The 27,055-nt window shown below is 37.0% G+C and overlaps 1 protein-coding gene across 2 annotated transcripts in view; it reads left to right on the top strand.

The window, feature by feature from the left end:
* Positions 1–22,736, top strand: part of drm (drumstick) — an 82,311-nt gene extending 59,575 nt beyond the window's left edge. The window contains exons 3-4 of one of the 2 annotated variants that reach the window (XM_065220183.1): positions 9,914–9,953; positions 21,039–22,736. In XM_065220183.1, the coding sequence (XP_065076255.1) occupies positions 9,914–9,938 (25 nt within the window). In that variant the 3' untranslated portion in view covers positions 9,939–9,953; positions 21,039–22,736. The remainder of the gene's footprint in view (positions 1–9,913; positions 9,954–21,038) is intronic. The other variant, XM_065220182.1, reaches the window with a different exon arrangement.
* Positions 22,737–27,055: the final 4,319 nt, after the last annotated feature.

Genomic DNA, 27,055 nt, shown 5'->3' with positions numbered 1-27,055 from the left:
CGGAGTAATTGGCTTTCCATTATGCTCATGGAAAGGTACACAGTTCGAAAAAGTAGTGTACATTTCTGTTCAATATGATGCACATAAATGGAGCGTCACATATCATATAAGTTTAAATTATATATCATGTATAGTTCTGACCCATTTCATGCACGTCAGCAAATATAGTATACAAAAGCCCACCTTTGTAAATAACATTGTTTGCAAGTTGCTCGGTTGCGTGAAATTAAATACAAGTCCACGTGAATGAATGTTTACATCACAATTAAAATTCATAATTTTTATCTGTGTAGTGGAGGTACGAATGTCGATTGCGGGGGGCAACATTCAATACGTGCGAGTGTATGACTTACCATTAGAAGTACCAGATGAGGATCTAACGTTGTTGCTAGCAACATACGGGACAGTGTAGCAAGTCATTCGGGATAAATTTCCTTTTGCATTGAGCTTCGATATGTTCACATGAGTGCGAGGTGTTTACATTGACGTGGGAAAGGAGATTCCCTCCTCGCTTAGTTTCCTCAATCGGAAGGGCAACATGTTCTATTCGAGAAACAAGGACAGATGCTTTCTATGTAAGGCGGAGGGACACCGGATGAGTTCCTGTCCCAAGCTTATGGCTCGGAAACAGCCAACCAATCAACAGGATCTGAATAAAACGAAGGACGAAGAAAATCGTGACAAAATAGGCAGCAGCACTTATGCTGGTGTAGTGGCCGATGCATCGTTGGACAGCAGCAGCCAGGAAACAGTGGTAGCTAAATGGATGTAGTGACCCTGGATACCGAAGCCCAACAGTTTGAACCCGAACCGATGGCAGAACTTTTGGACAGATCTGGCGGATTATCAAGCGACGGAGAAGAAAAGGAAAGATACAATGAGCCTACTATATGCCAGAGCCTACTTTGTTTGATAAATCTCGGCAAGCGACGTTTTTTTCCTTGATTTGTTTTCCGTACTGAGTACCAATGCTACCGACACCAGTTAGGCAGCTCCCACACCTGGACCCTACCTATCGACCCATCAACTCATGGACCGCACACTTAGATTTTTTTTGCCGAGATGGGCACCACCGAGCAGCTCAGCATTTTATTTTGCTGGAAATTCAGCAAAAAATATGTTTGTTAGCTGAGATCTCGGCAAAATTCCCGTTTGTTAGCTGAATCTCGGCAAGTTTTTCAATGAGATCCAGCAAAATCAAATGCCGAGCTGCTCGGTGGTGCCCATCTCGGCGAAAAAATCTAAGTGTGCCGTGATCAGAGATTTTATGCCTCAAAAAATTCCGGTGGCACCGACTGGGATTGAACCCAGGCCTTTTGGGGTGAGAGGCAATCACCCTTACCACTACATCACCGGCGCCGCTGCACGTGACGTTGAGTTACTGAGTTCCGAAATATGTTTTAATGGATCTCAGCAAACAAACGTCATGTTTGACGAGAACAAAACTAAGTGTATGATGTATTAAATTCTCACATTGCTCTACAAGCTCGAATGGTCCAATCCACCACACTATTAGAAGGATTCCTGTATATTCAAGGTTAGGTAACCTATATTTGTTAAATACAAGTATATGTTCTTAATGATGCAATAAAATTCGAAAACATATTATGGCATCATACAGTAAATCAAAACAACGCGAAAGAGTTTCGTAAGGCTTCAGTAGACCTTCTTGATATGAAATTTAAGGTGGCTTGGAACACCTAACATATTTTTCAAATAAAGGTTCACAAAGCTACATTGATTCATATGTCAGGATATCGTTCAAGAGATTTGAACTCGTGACTTTGGCGTGAGAGGTATGATGGATGCTAACCACATGCTAATCGGGGTCGCTCCCATGTATAAGACTCTATTTATCGTATGGTTCAAGATTTTAGGTTTCAAAATACTGTGTCTATACAACCAAAAATCCAACGTTATATATAGGGGCTCTACGAGACTCTACGAATGAAAATAATTAGTCGGAACATCGTATAATATCTCGTTGAGTCTATAAAACGTCAAGATCTGAATTGATGATTTGGAGAATCTTAGATATTTTGTTAACACAAATATATATCTACTGTGGTGCAATGACCTCATATATAGCTATCTGGGGTCATACATTTAGTCGGGGCATCGAGACAAACTTAATTGAGCATGTTGATCTTCAAGATCCATTCTTCAGGATGATTTGAAGATCTTATAGTTCCTTGTATATGCTGTTTATGACTTCATGGATGTGCTGATCGGAGCCAGCTTCCGAGCTGTCCTAGAACATAATCTATGGGACGTTCTGAAAAATATTCCTACGGGTATATTTAGAGCTCGTTATTCACTGATTTTGCATATGTGCACCCTCAAATGTGCCCTCTTTAGGAATTGCTTATAATTGTAATTAAGGGAAGTACACACAAAACTTGTGTGCAATAAGCAAAACATAAAAGTAATAATTGTTTGGTGGATCGAAACGCTACGATCGGCGATTCAGTCTTTGGACTTGTCCTTCTTCATGGGATTTTTTTATCCCCCCGGTTTGTTCGGGTCATAATCACTATGACCAACACATGGGATAGTAAGTTTTTATTATTTATTTAATCTATTGTTCTTCGTAAAATAAAATAAAATAGACTCCATGATGAAGATCTCCATCCCTGGATTAAAACATTGGCGATGATAAAACTGTAATCTGCAATTATTCTTGAACACTGAAAACCCTAAACAAAATGGCTAATTCTTTAAGATCTTTAAAGATCTAGACTTTTCAGAAGTTTCCGGTTATTGGAGCTGCCCTAGAGATGTTTGAACTTCAATAAAAATCTCAAAACTTCACAGATTTTTTCTGAACTTTTAGAAGTTCTCGCAATTTCCTTGAAAATCATGGGACATTCCTTAAAACCCCAAACTTTCCAGAACATCTTTGGACTTGCCTGAAGTTTGCGTTCTTTCATAGTAATGTTTTCTTAATTTTCAACAAGTTCTCCGTGCGAACATATTTCATTGCTTTCCCGATTTTGTCAGCACCTACTCAAATTTTAGGCTGAAAAAACAGGAAACTGACAAAATCGGGAAAGAAAGAAGAGAAAATGGGGGGGTGGGGATGGGGGGTTCAAAAAGCCAGACCTGTTTTGAAGTTGGAACGGGGTGTAGCTAGTGTAGCTCGACTAAAGCCCATTCCTTACTCTCTCCTCTGCCTCTTCACGCTGAACCGACTACTTCGAGGGGGCTGGAACTTCTCATACTGTCAGTGCTAGTTAATAACCGTAATAACCGATGTGCCCATCTACCGCTATCCACCTTGTTCCACTCCTACTGCCACTTTGCCAAAGACTCCGCTTTCACCACTTTCCGTACTCTACCGGCTTCTCTCCGACTGTAGCACTCGCTGTCCTCCGCCGGGTGATGCCGATAGGGATCATTCCGGCGATAGGGCATACTGCATCCGATGAGATGGTTCTGTACGCACTCACGACTCGCATGGCCATGAGCCGGAACGTACTGCTCAGTTTCCTTTGGTTTCCAGTGCTGCAAACCAGGCTGGACCTCCATACATAAGTATCTAGAAGACGTCTCTTGATATTGCTAGGAATAGAGTTGTTCAGCATGATTCTAGCTATTGTGTTGATGGCCTTCCAAGCATTCTCACAGACATATACGACGTGGCTGTTGAAGTTTAGCCGGTCATCGATCATCACTCCCAGGTATTTCAACACACGCTTCGAGGCAAAGGCGTGCGTTCGACCAAGATGGAGCCTTGTGGAACTCCCGTTGTGATCCAAATCGATCTCTGTCCCATGTCTGTCTCGTAGACCAGAACCAGGCTCTGGAAGTAACTCCTCAGAATCCTGCACAGGTTGTCAGGGACCCTCATTCTATGCAGTGCTTTGGCAATGGCTTTTCAGCTGCACTGTTTAACGCTTTCTTGACGTCGATCGTTATCACGGTGCAATATCGATCTCCTCTTCGCTTCTGTTTGGACGCCTTCTCGACTCTCTTGACAATTCTAGATAGAGCTGGAATTAGGGCGTAACAGCTTTTGTAAACAATGACTCCTCTCGATGATTTCTCGGAAATCATGGCTCTCCCTGACAAATCGACATCACCATCGACTAGATGAAGTCTTCTCCTACCCGATGGATATGTTAGTTTGTGTAGGCGTGCCTTGAATTCCGAGAAAATAACGAGAGAAGTCATTGTTTACAAAAGCTGTTACGCCCTTATTCCAGCTCTATCTAGAATTGTCCGAATTGCATCCACCGTTGATCTCCCTTTCCGGAATCTAAACTGCCTCTCCGACTATCCAAAACAAAAGCTGATAGGGGTGTTTAGGTTGAAGCATTGTCCCTTTCAATTGACGATGTTATTTATCTCCGTTGAATTCGAGAATTTGCGGTAACGAAATCTCTTTAAAATTGAAAGTCAATCAAAATGCTCTCTTTTATTTTCTAAGAATAAATATTTCTGACAATGAAGCAATGTTTTTATTACAATTGAAAAAAATAAATAAACAGGTTTTCCGTGGTAAAAAAGATTTTTCAAGCAAACAGCAATTCAAAACTAGCTAGTAGGAGTATACTATATTAATGTAAATGAATTAAAATGTTAAAGGTACATTGGATGAAAGACCTGTTCGTTGAAAATCGTCAATTGTTAATTTTACCCCGTATGCACATTTTACTCCCACTTCCCCTAACATTCACATTACAGCGAAGTGTAAGAATAACAATTATTCATAGCGTAGAGTTTAAGAATTCATGTTTAAAAATCACAAATTTAGTGGAATCTGCAGGCTGACAAAATTGGAAAAAAAAACTGACAAAATCGGGGGTAGACAAAATCGGGAAAGCACTGTATTCAGTGATCTTCCCTTAAAACCCATATTCCAGAAAATATTTTAACATTCCTGAAATTCTTGGAAATTCCATAATAATGATTGAATTATTCCTCGGTTCTTTTGTGAAATCTCCTGCAGTTGATTAATGTAACCGATCTGTAAATCTCTGATCAAGCACTCGGAACATCCCTGCAAATAATGAAAGTAGCTAAAAACCTCAAAAATTGCCTAAAGTACTATGAACTTCCCTGAAGAGCTCACAGGAACTATTTTGAGTTTGAACTGCACTGATGTTCTCGAAGATGCCCGAAAGTTTGCACAATTATCATAATGCACTTTACCTGAAGATTTTCAATGAAAATTTCTGGAAATCTGTAAAGTTTCCAAAACTTGTATGCAATTTTCTTAACTTCTCAGGAGTTCTCTGGACGGCCCTGAAATTCGAAGCAGGGGATCAAATGGTTGACATTTTTTACTACACGTGCTTCGTTATCGAGCGCAACAGTCTGTTTGTATTCGTACACTCATGCTCTACCGTTGTTGCTCTCATACAACACAAACGGTAGAACAACATTCGAGCAAAAAGAAAATTATCAAATTTTGTGTAAATTAAACCAGTTCCGATCAGATATGTTATTACTAAGGCATCGTTGCTTGCTATTTGCAGAATTCACACAAGTACAACATTCTTCTTCTTCTTATTCGCATTTCAAGCTTATTGCTTAGTGCATATTAGCTTTTTGCGTGCTCTCAACTTAGTGTTCTAATGCACTTCCACAATTATTAATTGAGAGCTTTCGATGCCAATACCAATGCATGAATTTGTATGTTGTATGGCAAGCACAATGATACTCTATGCCCAGGGAGGTCGAGAAAATTTCCAACCCGAAAGATTCCCGTGACCGGACCGGGAATCGAACCCGCCGCCTCCGGCTTGGTAATACCGTGCCTTTACTGACTAGGCTATGAGGCCTATGAAGTACAACATTGGCAGCTCTTATTATGAGAAACACGAAAATACCTAGCTACGTAACGGTCTTCGGCGACAATAAGACTGGGATTGCTCTTAGGATTCCTGATCATGTCTGAAGCTCTTGGAATTTCTATAAAGTATCCATAGTTTTCCACAAGGTCTTTGGACTTCTCTGAAGTTTTCTTGACTGTCCCGAAGTTAGCACTTCTTAAACGCTTCTGCAATTTCCTTGAAGCAGATGGAACCGCCTTAAAGTCCTCAAAGCTTAACTGAAGTTGTCGAAATCTGAGAAGCCACTATGACAGACCTACTTTCAGATAATTTGGTCCAGATGGAACCCAGTGTACCCAGCTCCAGTCACCATTGATCTTGGACGAATCGTGGTGATTTCATAAGACAACCGGCGTACCTGTTAGATCACAAAGGCACACCCGGGCAAGGACGACACCCCGAAAACAATCATCCAAAGTCGTCTTGCTTCACCGAAATGAGAGAGTTCTGTTTGATCCATGCATCGTCCAACTCATGTTCTAAATATCCATCACAAGTAGCAGTACGCTCCAAGCTGCTTTCAATGTGACTGCCATCACGTTTCACGCTCCAGAGCTTTATCTTTACAAGGCGGACATTCCAGATTTGTTGACCAATTATACTCGGCAGCGCTTTCGGCATAGATAGATAATTCGCCCGCTCTTCAAACAGCCGTTGTTGGACGATAGCGGTAGCCCCGTCATCAACCAAACAGTCTAATTGAGCTGTAATGCCGGCGTTCACCTCAAACCCTCTCTCTCTCTCTCTGCTGCTGCTTTGGTTATATTTATTTTCTGCTGCAAAGCTACCGCGCTAATTGGAGGGGTCTCATCAACATATCACTTGTTGGACACGAGTTTGCCATCATCTATCTAGTATCTGACTATGGGTATGTGTGCGAGTGCGGTCTCCGGTATCTACCGGTCTGATTGAGGCTGTCTAATGCCATGCCACACACACGGAGTTGAAAATTCCAAATATTTGCAAGCGCTCGTTTCGATTCAGGGTTGAAACGGGACACTTTTCAGGTGTTTTCATTGACTCGGAGACCTAACATCTCCGAACGAGGCCCCAATTCACATCCACCATTGGTGGTCGTCGACGGTTCGTTTCCCGCTATTCATTCATTAAAATAAAAACCAGCTTTTTTTGTTTTGGCTCTCTGTGTAGTGCTTTTCGATTTCGGCAGGCAGGTAGGGGAACGATTTCACGGTTCCGGAGACCCCACGGTTGATGACGTGACGCACCCAAGGGGAAATAGAGTAATAAAACGTGTCTATTTCAGGCTCGGCTACGGGGCAGATAAGTTACGATCGTGATGATCGCTACGCGCGCAGGTTAGGTCCGAAGGATCGAATGTCGTTTTCTCATCCCATTTTGACGCTACCTGACGATTTGGTTGATCGGTCGGTCGGCCTATGTTTAACCATCGATCCATCTAATTGAGACCGACTTGGCACTACGCAAACACATACAGATACCTCCAGGCGGTGTGTGATACGGCTAGAGAGTGAAACAGCGTTGTTTATTGATGTGGGGTTTTATTTCGGACGTTTCTGGGCTTGAGCTACAACAGCGACAGCAAGCCAGTGGAAGTGAGATCTGTGGGATCGGTGATTTGACGAAAGTTATGTCCAGGGTAGTCAAGCGTTGGGAGTTTGATGTTTATAATGAATTAATTTTTATCGAGCGATAAATTTCTCACGCTTCAATCGGGTTGAATCTAGCTGGGGTAATTTGATCCTTAACTTCGGACATTGCGTGCTGCCTCATGCGCATAGGTGAGGAGTGATTAACACTGAAGTGTTTTGAATTCAAACTTTACGAACTGGGGAAGCTTGATCGGAGTGACACGTGGTTGAATGTAAGCTTTCATTGAAATAAGAATGTCGGTGGAGCAGACTTTCAAAGTTCCAGTACAAGATCGGCACCCTATAAATCGATAAAGCATCGAATTAGACCTCAATAATTTCCGGCGGCTTGCTAATCACACCATTCTGGAGTACTGGAAGGAGCAATTTTCCAGGGTTGATAACTTTATCATCAATGAATGCCGACCAAACCGGTAATGTTTACGTTTTTAAGCCTTATCTGGTGGGTTGTTTTATTTTTGTGTTCCAATTTCTTTGAATAATTATGTTTATATTACTACTTGTTTGCTCCTGCGAATTGTGAAATGCTTTGTACTTCACCGATGCATAGATGATTTGTTCTTCTTACATTTGAATGTTTCATGAATGGGTAGATAACGATTTCATGTCAAGTATGCGGCTTTCTGGTTGAATGCGTATACAATTTTGAAATTGATGACTGCATTTACAGTAGACAACACAATACAAACATCACAGAACAACAACTTTTGGTCTAGTCTTTGAACTTTTTATCTATAAATTCTTTTATGTAAATTTAAACACAGAAAAAAATTCTGGAAAGCTAAAAATTGGTCTTCTGTGTCAAAATTTTCAAATCATTGTTTCTACAATTAGGGGAAATGGATGTAATGTCGACCTAAATGCCCCTAATTTGGTCCCATAATTTCCCAAATTTTCAATAGCGATCAAAAATATTAGTACCGTCCCAATGACACGTTCATCTAGATAAAACTTAAAAATAGCAGATTTTTATCGATGGGCCAAATCTTAGATCCATAGGCCAACATTAGAGCCATTTCCCCTAGTCCAAACATTTATTGAAACATTTGTTATTCACTGAGTTTTGTTAATTTTTATGTGTCCAACTTAAACTATTCACAGAAGCAATTTTTCATGAAAAAAATTGAAGTGGGTCAAGTTATTCAAGTTTTATATGATATTATATGATATTTTATACCTACAACCGGGGTTGCTTCCACTCACTTGCAGATTTTTCATTCAAAGTGTTTTTTTGTTGCTTCATACGCGAAGTTAACGATTTTCAGAGTTGGTTGGAAATGCTAACATGAAGCTTTAGTGTGATGATTTATTAGCTAGAGAATGATCTTTTTAGAAGAGGGTAGGTGGATAGCTCCGTTAGAGTACGGCAGTATGAAAATTGAATAGAAGTTGAAAATGAGCGAAGGGCCACGCAACAACCACCCTACTGCTTTCTCTCTGAGATGATCACGTTGGTCATGACGAGAGGAGCAACACAATAGTTGGGTAAAGAAGAACTGCATTATAACACACCATCGACTGGAAATGCTCTCGCAACGTGGGGCTTTAGGTAGTGATGAAAACGTCGCTAGAACTATTCCACAGCCGCAGTCAGTTTATGAGCAAAAAGAGGGACGCACATTTTTGCCTGTGGACTTGGAGACATACTTCAAGTCCCCGCGTACATCGTACGGGTTAGGCAAAAATGTGCCTCGATCTTTAAAAACTGTCGCATTAATGGCCCTTCGCTCATTTTCAACTTCTATTCAATTTTCATACTGCCGTACTCTAACGGAACTATCCACCTACTCTCTTCTAAAAGATCATTCTCTAGCTAATAAATTATCACACTAAAGCTTCATGTTAGCATTTCCAACCAACTCAGATTTTTCAGAGTTATGAAACCATTTGATGTTATAATGATAATTAGTCATTGTAATTTACAAGCAGGTGTATGTGTTTGATTAATAAAACCTGTCAATTTAGTTTTCAGAGCGTCACAATAGGCGATTTCATCACTGATTTTTTATAGCAAGTGAGTGTAAGCAACCCTGCCTACAACTTGGTTTCATACGTCATTTTGATTGAAAGTGACGTTTTAGAACTATGACTTGCTGAATAATATGGAACCGCCATTTTGAAATGTTTTGCGAGATTAAAAATGGCCGAATCTCAGCTCAAATGTGGATGATTGATCATAACAAACAATTGTGCAAAGTTTCATGCAAATCGGAGTCAATAATTTCACCCAACCGTAATTCCAATTCTTTCTCATTCAACTTCAAGAGGGATATTTAAGGTATATACTTTGGAGCAAGAAGACCACTGAAAAACCACATGAGCATTAGCAAAGATTTTCAAAAGGGGCAAAATCCGGTCATTACTATATTGAGCTTTTTTTTACTAATTAGATTATTTTTAAAACATCACAATTAACGTTTGCTTTTTTTTCTTATTTTGTTTCAGATGCAGTCAGTGTATTTGGCGGTAAGCAACCATGCCCACTGTATGTTATGATTACAGATACCGATATGGATACAAATACAATGCTTAGTGATAGATGCATTAGTCCGGATAAGTTTAAATTTGTAGATATGAACGAAAACGAGGAAAATCACGCGATGGCTTTTAGTGATACACTGCAACAAGTCTGTAAATTTACATTAAATATATTTTCATTCTACATGATATTCTTCGCTGTACACAGCGCGAATATTTACGATTTTTTGGCAAAACTCAGATTATCATGACAGATCCTTACGCAGCAGATCAAAATGTCCTGATTACCTGAGATTTGTCAATCATGTAAATATTTACAAATCATGCATTAACGAATAGGATTTAAAATTCAAGTCACTAAAACTGAAGGAGCATATGAGCAGGGATTCAGAAAAAAAAATCATGGCTTCCGATGTTTCATGACGATAAAAATACTAGTAAACGGAATCATGATTAGAGAGATCTAAAATTTAGAAGTATCATTTTTGATACACATCATGATCAGCTGTTGTTGACAATCCACTGATATCACTGGGTAATATACCTCGAACTCTCGACGATCTAGGAAGTTGGCAGTTAAGATAAACAAGGCCTTTCAAATGGTGGACAGATTAGTTAAGAATTTTCCAACCATCTGACGCTAGTGTGCATATGAACGTCCAGCATATGCTATAGCTCGAGATCCTGAACAACTGGGTAGTTGCTGTTTTCGAAAAAAAAATGATAGTCTAAAACTTACTATTGGTGAATAGATTTGTTCAGAATTCCGTCACTATGTGTCACTACTGATCAATGTACTTTATCGCAAGATCCTGACTATCTGGAAAATAGCTGTCTTCGATAACATTGTTCAGATATCAAAAATCTTATGAACCTAGATTAGTTCAGAATTCTACCACTGTGCGGTGCTAGTGTGCATGTGGAATTGCAAGTTGTTCAGATAGCCTAGACCTTTTGAATGGTAGGTATATAAGTGCTATTGAGCATGTGAAAACACTAATTATGCTATATCTCGAGATCCTGACCATCTGGGCAGTTGCTGACTTGGGCAAAGTAGTTTTTCTAACCAAGGCCTTCTGGTGGTGCACAGATTAGTTGACTATTCTAGTGCATATTAGCTTATTGCGTGCTCTCAACTTAGTGTTCTAAATGCACTTCCACAGTTATCAATTGAGAGCTTTCGATACCAATACCAATGCATGAATTTTGTAAATTGTGTGGCAAGCACAATGATACTCTATGCACAGGGAAGTCGAGAAAATTTTCAACCCAAAAGATTTCCTCGATCGGACCGGGAATCGACCCCGCTGCCTCTGGCTTGGTAATACCGCACCTTTACTAACTAGGCTATGAGGCCCCACTACAAGGCCTTCCTTACCTGAATAACTTTGTCGAAAACGCTGGCCAGATTGAGTAGTTATAACATGTTATAAGCCTATCTTGATGACATTTTTCTTGTCGATAATTATTATTATATGTTATAACTCTGTAGTCTCAACAGTGATGGAAAAGTTCGTAAAAACTCACTATGACTCGCGAAGTTTTCGCTTGGTGAACTTCGTGAAATATCGCGAACTTTTCCAACACTGAGTCTCAACGTGGTAAAAGGCAAACATTTCCTAAATGATCAGGATCTCGAGATATATCATTTTCATTGAAGTTCACATGTACACTAGCGCCTTCTAAAGGTTCTGGTTATATGAACAACTTTATCGGCGACAGAAACTTCCCAGGTGGTCTAAATTTCGAAATATAGCAAATTCTAGAAGTTCATATACACACTAGCAGCACGTAGTATATAAATTTTCAACTGACTTGTCCAAAACAGCATCTTCCCAGATAGTAAAGCATATGATATGAGCACATTTTGAACACTGGCACCGCGTAGCGACAGAATTCCGAACTAATTTTCGCACAATACGAAAGGTTTTGGATACCTGCACAACGATGCCAAAGACAGCAACTTACCATCGGGTCTGTATCACGATATAAATCTATATCTGCAATACTACCGCTACTTGCATAACATTCCCATGTTCTATTGATTGCCTACCTACATGGAACTGTTATGAAAATAGTGAAATTAATTTTCAACTAATATATCCACAATCTGAAAGGCATTAGCTACCTGGCCAACTTTTCCGAAGACTGGCTGGAATCTCGAGACAAGCACATTATTCTCGCCTGATCTGGAGAATCTCCAGTGACGAAAGTTGAGGATGATGATCGGAGACTATCGCTAATGGTTCTGATCATGATGTGTAATAATAATGATAGTGGCTATATTTTTAACATAATTTTACCTTGCGGTTCCTTGGCTAGTACTTATTATGAGTGTAACAAATCTATACAGAGCTGGAAATAGGGCCTATCTGCTTTGATCGATTCTCTTCATCGACTTTCTCTATTGATAACCACGGCTATGCAAACAGTTTTCGTGCTATTTTTGCCACATAGCATAATAAAAGAGGTTCTTATCTACCGTCCAAATTGTCAAATACAACAGGTAATGTTGTTGCAGCTGACTTATTAACGAAATAGAAAGTCGATGAAGAGAATCGATCAAAAAAGATAACCCCTTTTTTCCAGATCTGTATAGAAATATTAAGATATCATTGAATCCTGGGCGTCTTAATGGAATACCTGTATAAAGAAAGAGAGAAGGATTAGTAACTTCTATTCAATTCCACTACCTTATTTACTGACAGACAGATACGCGTTTTTCGTCTACAATGTGCAGACTTTTTCAGTGTCTTGTGTGTCAAGATACTGAAGAAGTCTGCACATTGTAGACTGAATATACGTATCGGTCAAGGATATGCAAATAATGTTGTTGAATTAAACGGATATTACTAATTCTTTCTTTATGAAGATAACATTATCTTTATCAGAATCGGTGATTTCATTCCCTGAATATGAGTATGGGAGGAAGGCAAGTGTCTACGGTTCTCACCCATTTCCAAAAGTTTGTATGATGGGTTTCTAAAACCTCTTAAAAACTAAACAGCCCCTACGTATAATTTGTTTGTTCAATAAATTGTCATGTACATGCAAGTAGGGTTGGTGTTCCATTCATAGTTGAGTGCCTACCCAAGTAACAATTTGGGTTTTATGTCGGTACTGTAGACCATGATTTAGACTTGTAGAGTGCTTTAAAATCTCATTAAACCTGCAATGTTACTTGGGTATACTTGTGGTGTGGGTGTTTTCCCAATTAGAGGTTAGACTGATGTAAAATTTGAAATTTTCGCTCCACAGTACTCAAACGGTTTGAAATCAGGTCCTGATTAGCTTCCCAAAATTCAAATTCATTTGGTTAGAACTGACTTGGCACAAACTATTTGAAGTTTATATGGAAATTAATATCGGAAAACCAAACTTTTTGTTCATTATCTTCTACCCATTTTCCATATTGGATTTTCGAAAATTTCTATCAATATTCTTACGGGTAATTTTCAAAGCTACTTTTGCTCAATAAAACAGATGAAATTATCCTTAATAAGTAAAAAAAATCTCCTTAAAATAGATCGGGTTGTTCCGTAAATGATTGATCAAAATACGTTAAAAATCTTAAAATGCTCAGTAAATATTTAAAGTACGCTCCCTAAAATAGAGAAAACTGTAAATTAAGCATTTGAAAATGCTCCTTAGTATGCACCGCTTTACACCTTTTTGAACTGTAATTGTACCATATATCATCGCAAAAGCTGCTGTAGAAAGGTTAATAAGTACCATGAAATCAACTGAAATGTTCAGTAAAAATGCACAAATGCATACAATGATTTACTGAACATTTCAGCTGATTTCATGGTACTTATTAACCTTTCTACAGCAGCTTTTCCGATGATATATGGTACAATTACATTTCAAAATGATGCAAAGCGGTGCATACTAAGGAGCATTTTCAAATGCTTAATGTACAGTTTTCTCTATTTTAGGGAGCGTACTTTAAATATTTACTAAGCATTTTATGATTTTTAACGTATTTTGATCAATCATTTAAGGAGCAACCCGATCTATTTTAAGGAGATTTTTTTTACTTATTAAGGAACATCGTCATTGTTTAATGATTCATTTACCTTTTTACCTTTGAGGAATAGCGTTTTTCAGCCAAATGTCAACTTAAATTTTTATTAATTGTTTAAGAGATTGATAATCTTATGGTGTGATCAAGCAGCTGTTCTGTAGGCAACACTATATTCTGCAGTGTGACATAGTACTTAGCCATGATATTGGTGCTCTATTCTTCGCACCAGAAACACCCGTAACGTACCACGAAAAAGTGATCTACCCACGCTACGGGGCAGGAGTTTTATGTAATACTTTTTCTAATCCGAATTTCCATGCAATTCTTATTAGAATTTCTTTTGTATTAATCTCAGAACTTATGTGGAAATCTGTTTCGAACTAACATGACATTCTTGTAAAACTAACAGGAAATTCTTCTCAGGAGTTCGCTTAAAACTTTCCAAGAATTTTCATGGAATTCTCGTTAGAATTATTTTGAAATTATCCTGGGTTTGAGATTTTTCTCACAATTTTCTTTGAGCTCTAGTCCTTCGGCTCTTTGAATTTTCTTCGGGATATCCTAAGATTTAATTTTTAATTTTCCTCGATTTTCTTAAATTGATCTTAGAATAAATTTTCTTTTGTATTTTTTTTTTCGTAATTTCCATTAATTTGTTCCCTTAAAATCTGTTTACATAAGAGTTTTATTAGGCTTCTCATGAGAATTTTCCTGTTGCTCTCCCCAATATCCCAGATTAGAATCTCCGTGAAATTTTTTTGAAGTTATCCTCACAACTCCCTTGGAATTATTCTTAGAATTAACATGGGAATTCAATTCAGAACTTCGTTTTTCACTTTCCCTAGAAATCGTTTTGAATTCGTTTCAGTATTCCTTAGGAATTTATCTTAGAACTCATTAGAACTATTATTGTCAGAACTCCTTACAATTTTCCAAGATTTTTGAAGGACTTCTTTTCGGATTTTTTTTTAAATCACGACTTAAATTCTTTTTGAATTTTGCTTAAAATTCCCTAGGAATTTGCGTCTGAATTCTATGCAATAATCTTTAAACTAAAATAAAATAAAACAGCAAAAAAGGTTTTCTTCCATTTAATTCCACTTAATTAATTTTGGTATCCATGACAGATACGCATTTCGACTATAATGTGAACTTCCGCTAAGAGATACACTTTTCGTTTAAACTTGCCCTCGCGCGTTTTAATTTGCCCTGGTGTACCTTAAAGCTCAATTCAAAGTAAATCTGGACGCACGGTTAAATACACCACCGTGCCCCTGGAGGTTGGAACAAAAAACGTTTGACAGGCATTTGCTGATATTTCATTGACGAAGAAATTGGTGAGAAGTTTTTCCCGATTGATCGACGCATCCCGAAATTACGGATCATGCAACTTGAGAAAAGAAAATTAATTGTGCACAAAAATATGGAGAACCCTTCGTGGTTTGCCTCAAAAATAGCAAAAGTGTTAAAATTCCCAAAGTCAACGGTGAGTCTTGTAATCAAACGTTACAAAGATACTCTGAGTGTGGATAGAGCACAGCGCATCTATCATAAAGTGGTACTAGAGACAAAGAGCTGAGGAGAAAGGTGTTGAGGTACGTGAAAAGCAACCCAGGTGTCTCCATACGTGATTTGGCAAAGAAATACGATTCCAACTTTTTCCACCGTGCGTAATATCCTTTCAAGAGAAGAATATAAGTCTTTTTGTGCCAGTAAACATCCGAATCGCTCCCTGAAACATAATTTAGTGGCCAAAAAGCGAGCACGGTTACTATACGAACGAGTTTTGACGAAATTTGATGGCTGTATTTTAATGGATGACGAAACAGATGTCAAAATGGATTATAAACAATTCCCCAGACGAAAATTTTACCTGGCAACTAGTCGTGTTAATTTTGTCGCCAAAGAGATTAATCCTCCGAATTGCCCTGAGTTCAGACCGATCGAATAATATTGGGCAATTGTCGAGCGAAAACTTTGAGGATGCGGTGAAGAAGTGACAAATGCACAACAAATGCGTTTAAAGTGGAATAAGTTAGCCAGTACAGTGTCACCAGCGACTGTGCAGATCATGATGGCATCGATCACAAGTAAAGTGCGACAGTTCGATCGAAACGGTGAAATGTAGTAACTTGTTATGTATCGTTTGAAAGCTGAATAAATACCCTTTTGATTGACGTTTTGATCAACCGTGTATGTTGTTTAATTCTTGAGTTATGATCACTTTGAATCGGGCTTTAGTCGAGTATAAAGTTTTAATTTCAATTTCAAGCAACTTTGTTCAAGAAGCACTTTTTATATCTATGTCTAAAATTGTATGGCTCATTTAATTAAACTTGTATCTAGAACATTTCTGTCTGATTTAAAGTTGCATCTTTGTTATACATTGTGTTTGTCTATAATTAGTTACTATAAGTTGCACTTGTAGTTTTTACACTATAAATGAATGAAAGCACGATCTTTCAAATGTAACTAATAGCATTGAAATCTATTTGCTCATTTTTGAGATATCAGCATATGCAAATAGCATGTTTTTCTACAAAAAAACGTGTATGATTTTATAACGTAAAGGGACAGCAGCTTAGTCACTTCAGCATCCCGACCAGGAGAAAATTACTAATTAATACCTACTTCTGACCTGATACCAAAATTTGATATTGACCAGCATGACATGACAGGTAAAATACGAAAGAATAATACCTACAAAAAAAAATACTTGCAAAATACTTTGTACATAAAAAAACTTTATATTTGAATACCAAAAGAATACCTGTGTTATCGCAATTTGGTATTGCAATAGTATTGTAGGAACATTTTTTGGTATTTTACCTCTTATGTGAGACTCATCCATACCAATTTAAGGTATCGAGATATTTGTTCCCGCTAGGGTTGTGTCTTTAAAAGTTCTAATAGTGTCTAGTACAAATCATTTGCAAGATATCAATGTACAAAAAGTTTATGTAGAAAATTATTCATAGAGGCCATTCTAAGTAAGTATTTTAAAACCAGAATAAAACGAGAATCATTAGAGATATAAAATTTGTAATTTCTGCAAAGTTGTTTCAAATTAATTGTTCAACAGCTTTGTAGAACATTGTGTTGGTCAATTTAAAATAGCTAAAAAGCTAATATTTTGAACTCCGTAAGCATAGAGATCACCGTTATTGCACTTAGATCAAAATATTGACCAAAATATTATATGAATTTTCCATTAGACACCATTTACCTGAAACTTATGGTATAAGCGCAAACAATTCTAATTACCTAAATATGGCTTTGGAACCTTTATCCTGTGGCTACCAGGCATCGGGGGTGTTATAGATCTTTTAAGGTTATGTCAAATGTAACATTTTTTCTGCCACCGATAATTTTGGGATGTAGGTTGAAAATCTGAAATACCATGTTTCCCTCAAAAAATAGGGCCTAATTGATGGTGCAGGTAACGTTTTTGTAAATCAAATGTTCGTTAAGATAGTGCCATAATGTGCTATAATGGTAAGCGTCTAATGTCAAATGGAAGTGATACAGTTTTTTTGTAGAGTAAATTGCTGGATTATTTATATATAGCCATTCCTTAGATAAACGATATAGTGGTTCTCAGAATTTCGTAAAAATTGGTAGTTTTGTTCCTCATCGCAAAACATTAAACCCGTATTTTTATGTTGTCCTTTAGGTAATCATTACCATGTTAGGGTGGTCCAAAAATTTGATTTATTTTTTAAAATGACTTTTTTTCTTCAAAATTGTCTTTTTTCAAAAAAATTTAACTTTTGAACCGTTGGGCCGATTCCAGAGATCGAAATATCAAATGAAAGGTAATTAAACTTTTTATAAAAAATGTAATAACATTAAAAAATTTGGATTTTTTTGGATTGTTGAAAAACATTGATTGTTGAAAAACATTGATTGTTGAGAAACACTGAGTTATACTTTTTAAAGTTATCATGTTTTGGGATGTTTGCTCAATAATCCTATGCCACTAGACTACCATGCGTCGCCATTTATTTATAGCGAGACTTTAATATAGTCATGACGCCTGGTAGTCTAGTCGCATAGGATTATTGAGCAAACATTCAAAACTTGATAGCTTCATAAAAATATGTTTCAAAAACGAAAAAAAACACATTGCTGATTTTTGATATATTGTGTAAAAGGTCTAAATTTTCCAGGAAAAATACAAAAGCATATTGCACCTACTGTTTACAAATCTTGAAAAGCATAAAAAACAAATACAATCCATATTTCTCAATACAAAATGCAATTTTTTTAAAATATAGTTGTATATTTCCTAAACAGTATTTTTAATAACCTTTCATTTGATATTTTGATTTAAATTTTTGAATAAAGTCATTTTTGGAAAAAAAAAATCGATTTTTTGAACATCTTTAACATGGAAGTGGTCACCCTAATCACAAAAAAAACGGGTTTAATATTTTGCGATGAGGAACAAAACTACCAATTTTTACGAATTTCTGAAAACCACTACATCGTTTTGCTGTGGAATGGCTGTATATTGACATAAATTTCTATAAATAAGAAGGTAATGTAACATTCTCAAACAAATGATATTAAAATCAGTAGCCATGAGGACTCTATCGGTCTGCATGATTACTTATCAAATTGGATGTTTTTTGCTCGATTATTCATAAGCAATCAAAAATGAAGCTTGTGGTGCCAATTGAATAGAGTGGTTAGTTAACAAAGATTGATGATAGTAGCCAAGAAATGCTTTCTCCCTGGTAGGCTTTGGTAATATTTGCTAGTGCCCAAGCAAAAAGTGGTAGTGTTGCTCAGCAATGTAAAATAAATAGATCAATAACTCGGTAATGAATGATTTTTCGACCTACCTTGCCATGCACATTTTTGCTGCAATCGACGTATTCAATACATTACCCACGGTGATTTGCCACAATCGACCAACCAGAGATCTTCTGCCAATCAGTGTCCGGTCTTCGTTTGACAACAAATTCTTCAATGCACGACGTGTAAATATTTACATTATTGACAAATTTCGCGTCACCTTTCAAATAGACCAACCTACATTGATCGAATCTCTTCATCGACTCTCTCTTTCGTTAATAACTTGGTTACATTCGTTAATAATTTGGGTATAAAACCGTTTCTTGTAATGTTTGTGGTATTAGAAGATAGATAACAGCTTCTTTCGTCGATCTGAATAAGCTGAAAATAGCTGGGAATGTTCGTGGCCGTGATGATATAAAAAGAAAGTCGACGAAGAGATTCTGTCAATGTTACTTAGAACCTAATTCAATGTTCAGCTTGAATTGAGCATTTGCATGCTTGGTTTTAAATGCGCATTTCGCTATTAAAAATATTTTTTAATGATATCATGAGATGTGATATTAGGTGATACAAAATATCACCTAATATCACATCTCATGATATCATTAAAAAATATTTTTAATAGCGAAATGCGCATTTAAAACCAAGCTTACACATGCTCAATTCAAGCTGAATATTGCATTAGGTTCTAAGTTACAAGCACAGGTGGAGTGGTAAATGAGACTGCTTTCTCACCCCAGTGTGTCTAAGCTCATGCCCAGCAGTCGTTGGGATTTTTCTGAGGCGAAACAATTCTCTGGTCATGTCTTCATTCGGAAGGGACGTAAAGCCATTGGTCGCATTCCTGGCACTCTATTGCCATCATTGATTAATCGCTAATTGGCAATCGATGCTCGTCGGAGATTGGCACTATAGATACTATAGATTCCATAGATAAGCGGAGACGAAGTAGAATGTAGCCAAATGAACTGTCAGTTATTGTAGCCAAACGAGCATGGCGTCAATATGGTGTTTTTTTGCGGGAGAAGTATTGTAATATTATGTGCACAAAACGCTTTCCACACTCCACATTCCGATTTATTTCGCGAAAAACGGAGGAACGAAACCACTCCTCGATTCATTGTTGCAAAGATTTGCTTTGCACTTTATTTTGAACTTTTGCGCACGAAAGAAAACAAAACAAAACAAAACTGCTCAACGAAGAGCTCTAACAACATATGACCTTCGAGAAATCATCGAGAGAAGTCATTGTTTACAAAAGCTGTTACGCCCTAATTCCAGCTCTATCTAGATGTATCGTTGGTCTGTGTTGAGCAACCAAGTGCCAATTGCCGACTTTTGATACTTAAAATCTAATTTAACTTTCAGAAAGTCACAATCAGCTAGAATTCATTCGTGCAGTATACTACCAACCGGTGGAAACTAACGATTTTAAATTGGCTCACTACTTGACTAGCCTATTCGTCCCAAGCAAATCGATTAACGTATCCCATTCTAGTCGAAATTCTAGTACCACATTATGTTTGTTTTGATTCGCTATGAAAGTTTGACAGATAAAATGAGGGGCTCGTGGATTTTCCTATGTTTCGAGGAGTGCATCGATTAGCTTGGGACCGAAGATAGTACCAGAGATGAGCCAAAAAGTTGAGCATATTTCTTCGGGACCTACTAGTCTTAGAGTTACCTCTATGATACTACCGTATTCATTTTTTAGGTGCATGGAGAAGATGCCTGAATGACGTAGCATTTTAGGGTGATTGGCCATGTAGAAAAATACGCTACAAGGGGAGGGGAACCAAAGTTGGTGCTTCATGAAACGTAAACAAACTTTAAATATTTGTTTACGTTTTATGCAGCACCATCTTTAGACTCCTTTTCCCTTCTAGCGTATTTTTCTACATGGCTGGTTACCCTAAAATGCTACGTCATTTATGCATCTTCTCTTGCTTATTAAGATCGTAAAATGACCAGTTGCGTGTTTTCCTCGTTTTAGTTACACAATTAGTGATGCACCAATTATATAGCATTTGGAGTCAGGTGGCAGGACACCATTTGGCAATGCTCGGCCTAAGGACGAGTAACAAAATTGAAGTTGACTTTGACTCCACCAATCATAAATCTCCTCCGAAATGCCACGTTTTTGGGTGCATCACTAGATCCAGTGTTTTCAAAAACCGCTTTTTATAGCTTCAGCAAATTGCGAAAAATAAATCGACATTCACCATGGAACTAAACCATCTCTTTCTCCTACCTCACTTACAGATCAATCCATACGTACGGCATGAACGGTAACAACAACAACCGAGCATACTGAGCGAGGTCTCAGGCTATATTGTCACTGTTTTACTAATATTAATGCTAATTACGATTACGATTATTTAAAATTCCTTATCGAATCCCGAGTAGTACTATGAAGAACAGCATCATCGGTAGTACAGGGAATGATAGGAGCGGATAGACAGATACATGAAAACATTTAGAGTTGTGAGTGCACTTGTGAGCGAGGATGAGATAAAGTCATTCGACGGAACGCGAAAAAATGATGGTTGTATATTTTTACAAAAAAAAAAGGAAATGTGTTAAGCAGAATGAAGATTCTTTAAAGTTAAACTTTGAAGACCAACGATCAAAAAAAATGAGCATGAAACTACTATTTTTAACATTCTCGTTTCAACATTGTACATAGCTTCGAGAAGAACAGAAAATGCTTTAAACTTGTTTTTATTGTCCTATTTTTTCTATAATCATTATTTACACCGAACAAGTTAAAAAGTGAAAAAAATCCAACAAAAAATATACGCATTTTATTTTTTAGCTACGATACACTATCACACTTTTAATCAACTCTAGAATGTACGACTAATTTATATTCGAACTATTAACATTATATCATCCTTTATGTCGTAGTTGTAGGTTTTATACATATATTTAAATGAAAGCGCAAAGTATCCCAGTTATATTGTAATTATTAGCTAGTAGAATATCGATTGTGACGAATTTATTTTATATGACCTTCTTCCTTTCCCTTGCGATTCAACAGGCTGTCAATACACTTTATAACAATAAATCAAACTTGGCTCAACGAACCTCACGTTGAAGTGCTGGTTCAAACCTTGTGTATTTTTTTTTGTTCGCACTCTCATTGACTACAATTCATAAATCCGGTAAACTTGTTGACAAATTGCTCCCAAACTCCCAAACCAATGAAAAGATCAACTAAGTAGAAACTTTTTGATCTTTTCGGCACAAACTCAAACAAAAAGTCACTTCAGCACAACCTCCAGAGGGAATTGTCCACTCATCACTAGAGAAAAGTAAAATTCAAAAATTCTCCATCCCTTCCTTCTTTAGCTACCGGTTTTTGTGCAATATTTTCGAATACAAATCACACCCTGGAGGAGAGCGGGTATTGAGCCACTTTTTCGCCCCGTTCCGACATGAAGCCTCAGCAAACTTCTAGCCGTGCTTAGAATAGATTCTAGTCTTACCCGTGAAGAAATCAACGAATACTGCATAGAAAAGCAAGAACAGAAAGAAGAAAAGCCGCCTGCTTTGGTTGAAGTAGAAATCCGAGAAGATGCAAGTGGAATGACTTGACATTTTGGCCTTCCAAACACTACCATTGTCCCGTTTTCAAGCTCTATTTGTTGTCCTATTTTTCATTATTTGAATAATTTTAGGACTCGGGCGATCCTTAAGATTCAAAAGCAAAACGCATATTTATTACTATACTTTATAGCTGCTAATAATCCTCTTGTATCCTGTGAGAGCATACATTGATTGATCTGTGTAAAGTGATGGAACAAAACGTACACACTACTGGAGAAAATGAACTAGGTACTGTATGTGCTATCGAATAAGCATTCCAATTTTATTGCCTATACAAAACATGTTAATATTTTTTTTTAAATCTTACGTGAAAAAGCGAAAGTGAAATAAATGCAAATATGAACGCTATAATGGTGTAGGAATCGACGGTTTATTGAAAGAAACTCCTTGGATGAACAGCCATTGTTGAGTCAGGGATGTCAGAGGGTTTTGACAAATGTCTTCAACTTGGTCCATCAATTGCTGTGAATTGCTGTTATCACATCTTGGGTACAAGATGATATGAATTGGCATGATATAGGGTACAGAACTACTTCGGCCTAATCGCGCATTTTGGGTCTTTCGAGCAGAACACATCCAATAAATCGACCGAATCAATTTTTATCTTCATCCGATAGTGGGAATTTAATTCAATGGCGTATCAATGCGTCAGGCTGAGTTTATAATCCGTAGGAGTTTAGCATCAAGAAGAAGTCTAAGATTTTTCATAATATATTAAACAATTGCTACTCTTTATATGGTCTTAAGGTACGTGTAAAAAAGTAAAAAGGCATCTGCACTGAAAACATTCCATTCCAACAATCCGCTCAAAAACTATGGACAAAGAGCGGGTTTCTTTCTTTTTGCTTGATTTGTTTTCCGTACTGACTAGTGAAAAAATTCTACCCCACAATTTAAGACCGAAGCAGCTTTGCCAGATATACCGATTTATCGATATTTATATCGATTTCCGAACTAGATACCGATATACAGATAAGGTTCCTCAGAATACCAATTTTTGAGGTTTTATTAAATAATCAAAATGGTTATTGCCTGCCCGCGCTCGAATTTCGGAGAAAATTATTGTGAGAGACTTGTATCTCTTTGAATATCGCAAATTTTTTGAGCCTTAAAAAAATCATCTTTATAAATGTCTCTTTCGATTAATGTTTCAATTTCCTCACCGTTTTTGGCTACCCATGAATCGATAAACAGTCGATGGCTCTTTCTGGTAATTCCGGGGAATCGGGAAATACTTTTTAAACTTTATTTAACTTCCTTAATTTTCTTCCACCTTACATCGTTAATTATTTTACGATTCCTCTCGGAAACTTATTTCGACTTCCCTTGGAAGTTTCTTCAACCTTCGCTCGAATGATTCTTCTATCTTTTCCTGCCAGTTTTTTCAACTTTCCCGGAACTTCAGGGATGCTTCCAGATTTTGATTGCGGATCCACACTAGCTGCAAGAACTTTTAAGAAGTTCTGAAAAGACTTTTAAGTAAGTTTCGATAAATTGAAGAATGTTTCAATAACTTCTGTTAAAATTCTAAAACCCGGTCCAGCGAACTCCAGTGAACTTAAGGAAACATCATAAATATTTTGGATACTTCACAAGTTATTTAATAGTTTTCAGTACAGTTCCATTAGTTTCAGGAGAATTGAGAGAACTTTAGGAAGCTCCGAGAACATCAGGACAGATAAATAAATTTCAAGGAAATCACTGACATTTTAAAGTAGTTCCGAGAAACTCAGACAATTTCCGAAAGCTTCAGCAATGTTCCGAGGGGCTCATGCAAATTTAAGAAACGTAAGGGAAGTTACATGAACAATAGCACATTGTGGGAAAATTTTATGGGAAGTTCCGTGCTTATTAATGTCTTCTTCTTCTTCTTCTTCGCATTTCAAGCTTATTACATATCGCATATTAGCTTATTGCGTGCTCTCAACTTAGTGTTCTAGATGCACTTCCACAGTTATTAATTGAGAGGTTTCGATGCTTGTACCATTTTTGCATTGATATGATTGTGTGGCAAGTCCAATCATACTTCTATGCCCAGGGAAGTCGAGAAATTTTCCAACCCGAAAAATTTCTAGACCGGACCAGGAATCGAACCCAGCCACCTCCAGCATGGTCTTGTTTTGTAGCTGCGCCTTTTCCGACTGAGCTAAGGGAAGCTTATTAATGGCAGTGTTGATAACTTATAAAAATTAGAAAAATCGGGAAGATCAGAGAACTTCAATGCTGATGTTACAATAAATTCATGAAAATTGTTAGAGCGTTTAAGAAATTTCGTAATCCTCAAGAAAGTCTAGAGACCTACAAAGTTGATAAGAGATATTCCGATAGTCTCATTATAATCAGGGAAGTTCCAAGTATTTCAAAGATGATCAGCTCTTTCTTGCGGAACTATGTCCTTGTTTCTTTCGACTGTTCCGTTAGCGCTCTAGCTTCCGACTTCCTCCAGATTTTTTTTTTCGATCTACCTTCTCCAGGAAGTTCAATTAAACTTCTTCCAGAAATTTCTTTCGTCTAGTTCTGGAATTTTGTCCAGTTGTTTTTTTTTTTGACTTCTATTGGAAGATTTTTCCGAGCTCCTTCTGGCTTCCCCTGTAAATGGCTACTTCTGGAATTTATTTCCGATTTCCGAAACTTTTCTGCCTTCCTTTGAATGAGAAATCCGATTTTTTTTTTCTGAAATTTTCTTTAAATTTTCGCCAGAAGTTTCTCAATTTATGTCTTGGAAGTTTCGCTGAAGATTTTCCGACTTCTCTCAGAACGTTCCTCAAATTTCCTCCTGGAGAGCTTCTTTCTTCTTTCTGTGGATGTTGTTTTCAGCTTCCTCCAGAAGCTAATTCAAACATTCAAACACATTTCCCGGAGTTTTTTTTCCGGAATTTTCCGATCATAGTCCAAAAGATAAAAATTTTCGCTTTCAAAAACGGTAAAAATTTAAAATAGTAAATACCAATTAATACCGATTTTTTAAAACCTTTGATACCGATAAGCTTTAAAACATTCTGGCAACGCTGGACCGAAGTCTTTGTCCATATGACCCAAATTAAAAACTGTCATCTTATTTTTGTACTGGCTGCCTGATCCAGCTGGGGAAGATCTTTTTCAGGCCAGTAAATTAATAAAGATGTTTACACAATTAAATATAAATAATCGGACTGCAACGTGATTGTGCTTGGTGAGTTCAACATTACATACTTGGTAAAAACACCACTCGGTGCAGCGCGGTGGCAACCTAATCGAGGGGAAGACTGCTTTCATTTGAGTACCTCTTTTACTCTAAGTTGCTCAGAGCTACTCTGATTTGCTCTGGAATCTGATCTAATTTGCGACGAAAACAGAAACGTAAACAATAATTGTTTACGTTTCTGTTTTCGTCGCAAATTTAATAAAGCTTTAAAAAAAATTCTTTAATTATTAAAGAATTTTTTTTAAAGCTTTATTAAAGAGATTTTTAGTCTTAGGCTAGTTCATCTCTAACAATGAAAGAAGGAAAACAATGGATGTAACATTTAAATCATGGAAATGATCTAATTTTCTACCAGTTTATGGAAGTTTGGCTATTTTATGATAGCACCGTGTAATGAAATTGACAGGGATCTGGCCACCGTAATACTGAGCATCCAGGTGCTTAAACCAAGCGAATAGATATTCCCTTTTGGGTACACCCTATGAAAAATTCATGTTAATTTCATTATTGCACGATATTTCATGTAAAGGGTCATATGTTAGGGTTATATCATATTTTTAAAACACCTTGTTACAAAATAACCCATTAGGGTAAAAACTAAAAAGATTATGAACTGGACTTTTTAACACAAATTTTCATGGATGTTCAGAGCATAGACTCATGAAGATTAAGTTCACCAAGGACACCAAATGAACGCGATGTAATGATGCATTCTGATCACGCTTTGAAGACGTCATATAGAGTGCATTTAGAATTACAATAAGCAGTATCCGAAAATTTTAAAAAGCAAGATGAATGTTACACTAGACTGATGCAAAATTTGAAATTCTCGCTCCACAGTGTTCAAACAGTTTCAATTCGTGTCCTGATTAGCCTCCGTAAGTTTAAACTCGTTTGATAAAACACTGACTTGGCACAAACCATTTGAAGTTTATATGGAAATTACTATGGGAAAACAAAACTTTTTGTTCATTGTCTTCTAGCCTTTTTACATATTGTACTGTTAACAAATTATAAATATTACTATTCTTATGAGAATTTTTATCAGCTACAACTTTGCAGAAAATTGTTTTTCAGCCAAACGTCAAATTAAATAGTTATTAATTGTTTACGAGATTGATAATCTTATGGCAAGATTAAGCAACTGTATTGTGGGCAACACTGTATTCTGCAGTGTGACATAGTAGCCATGATTTTAGTCCTCTATTCTACGCGCCATAAATACCAATGATGCCTGCTGAACAGTTGATTGAGCATAATCATAAGACATCAGTGACTTGAATCATCAATAATTTTTGTTTCTTACATTTGATCTAAAAGTGGTCTATAACAAAGTTGTAGCTGAGAAAAATTTCAACAAGCTCAGCTATCATTTTTCAAAGTAGAATGAACTGGTGAATTTTGAGATAGATATGATCCGAAATTATGGTTTCTCCAAAGTAATTCCCATATAAACTTCAAATGGTTTGTGCTAAGTCAGTTTCTC

Source organism: Ochlerotatus camptorhynchus, unplaced genomic scaffold (genome assembly GCF_037179485.1).
Source record: "Ochlerotatus camptorhynchus isolate MF236.1 unplaced genomic scaffold, CSIRO-AGI_Acam_v1.1 ptg000117l, whole genome shotgun sequence".
Taxonomy (NCBI): Eukaryota; Metazoa; Arthropoda; class Insecta; order Diptera; family Culicidae; genus Ochlerotatus; species Ochlerotatus camptorhynchus.
Note: the sequence above shows the minus strand (reverse complement) of the source record. Positions and strands in the feature narration are given on the sequence as shown.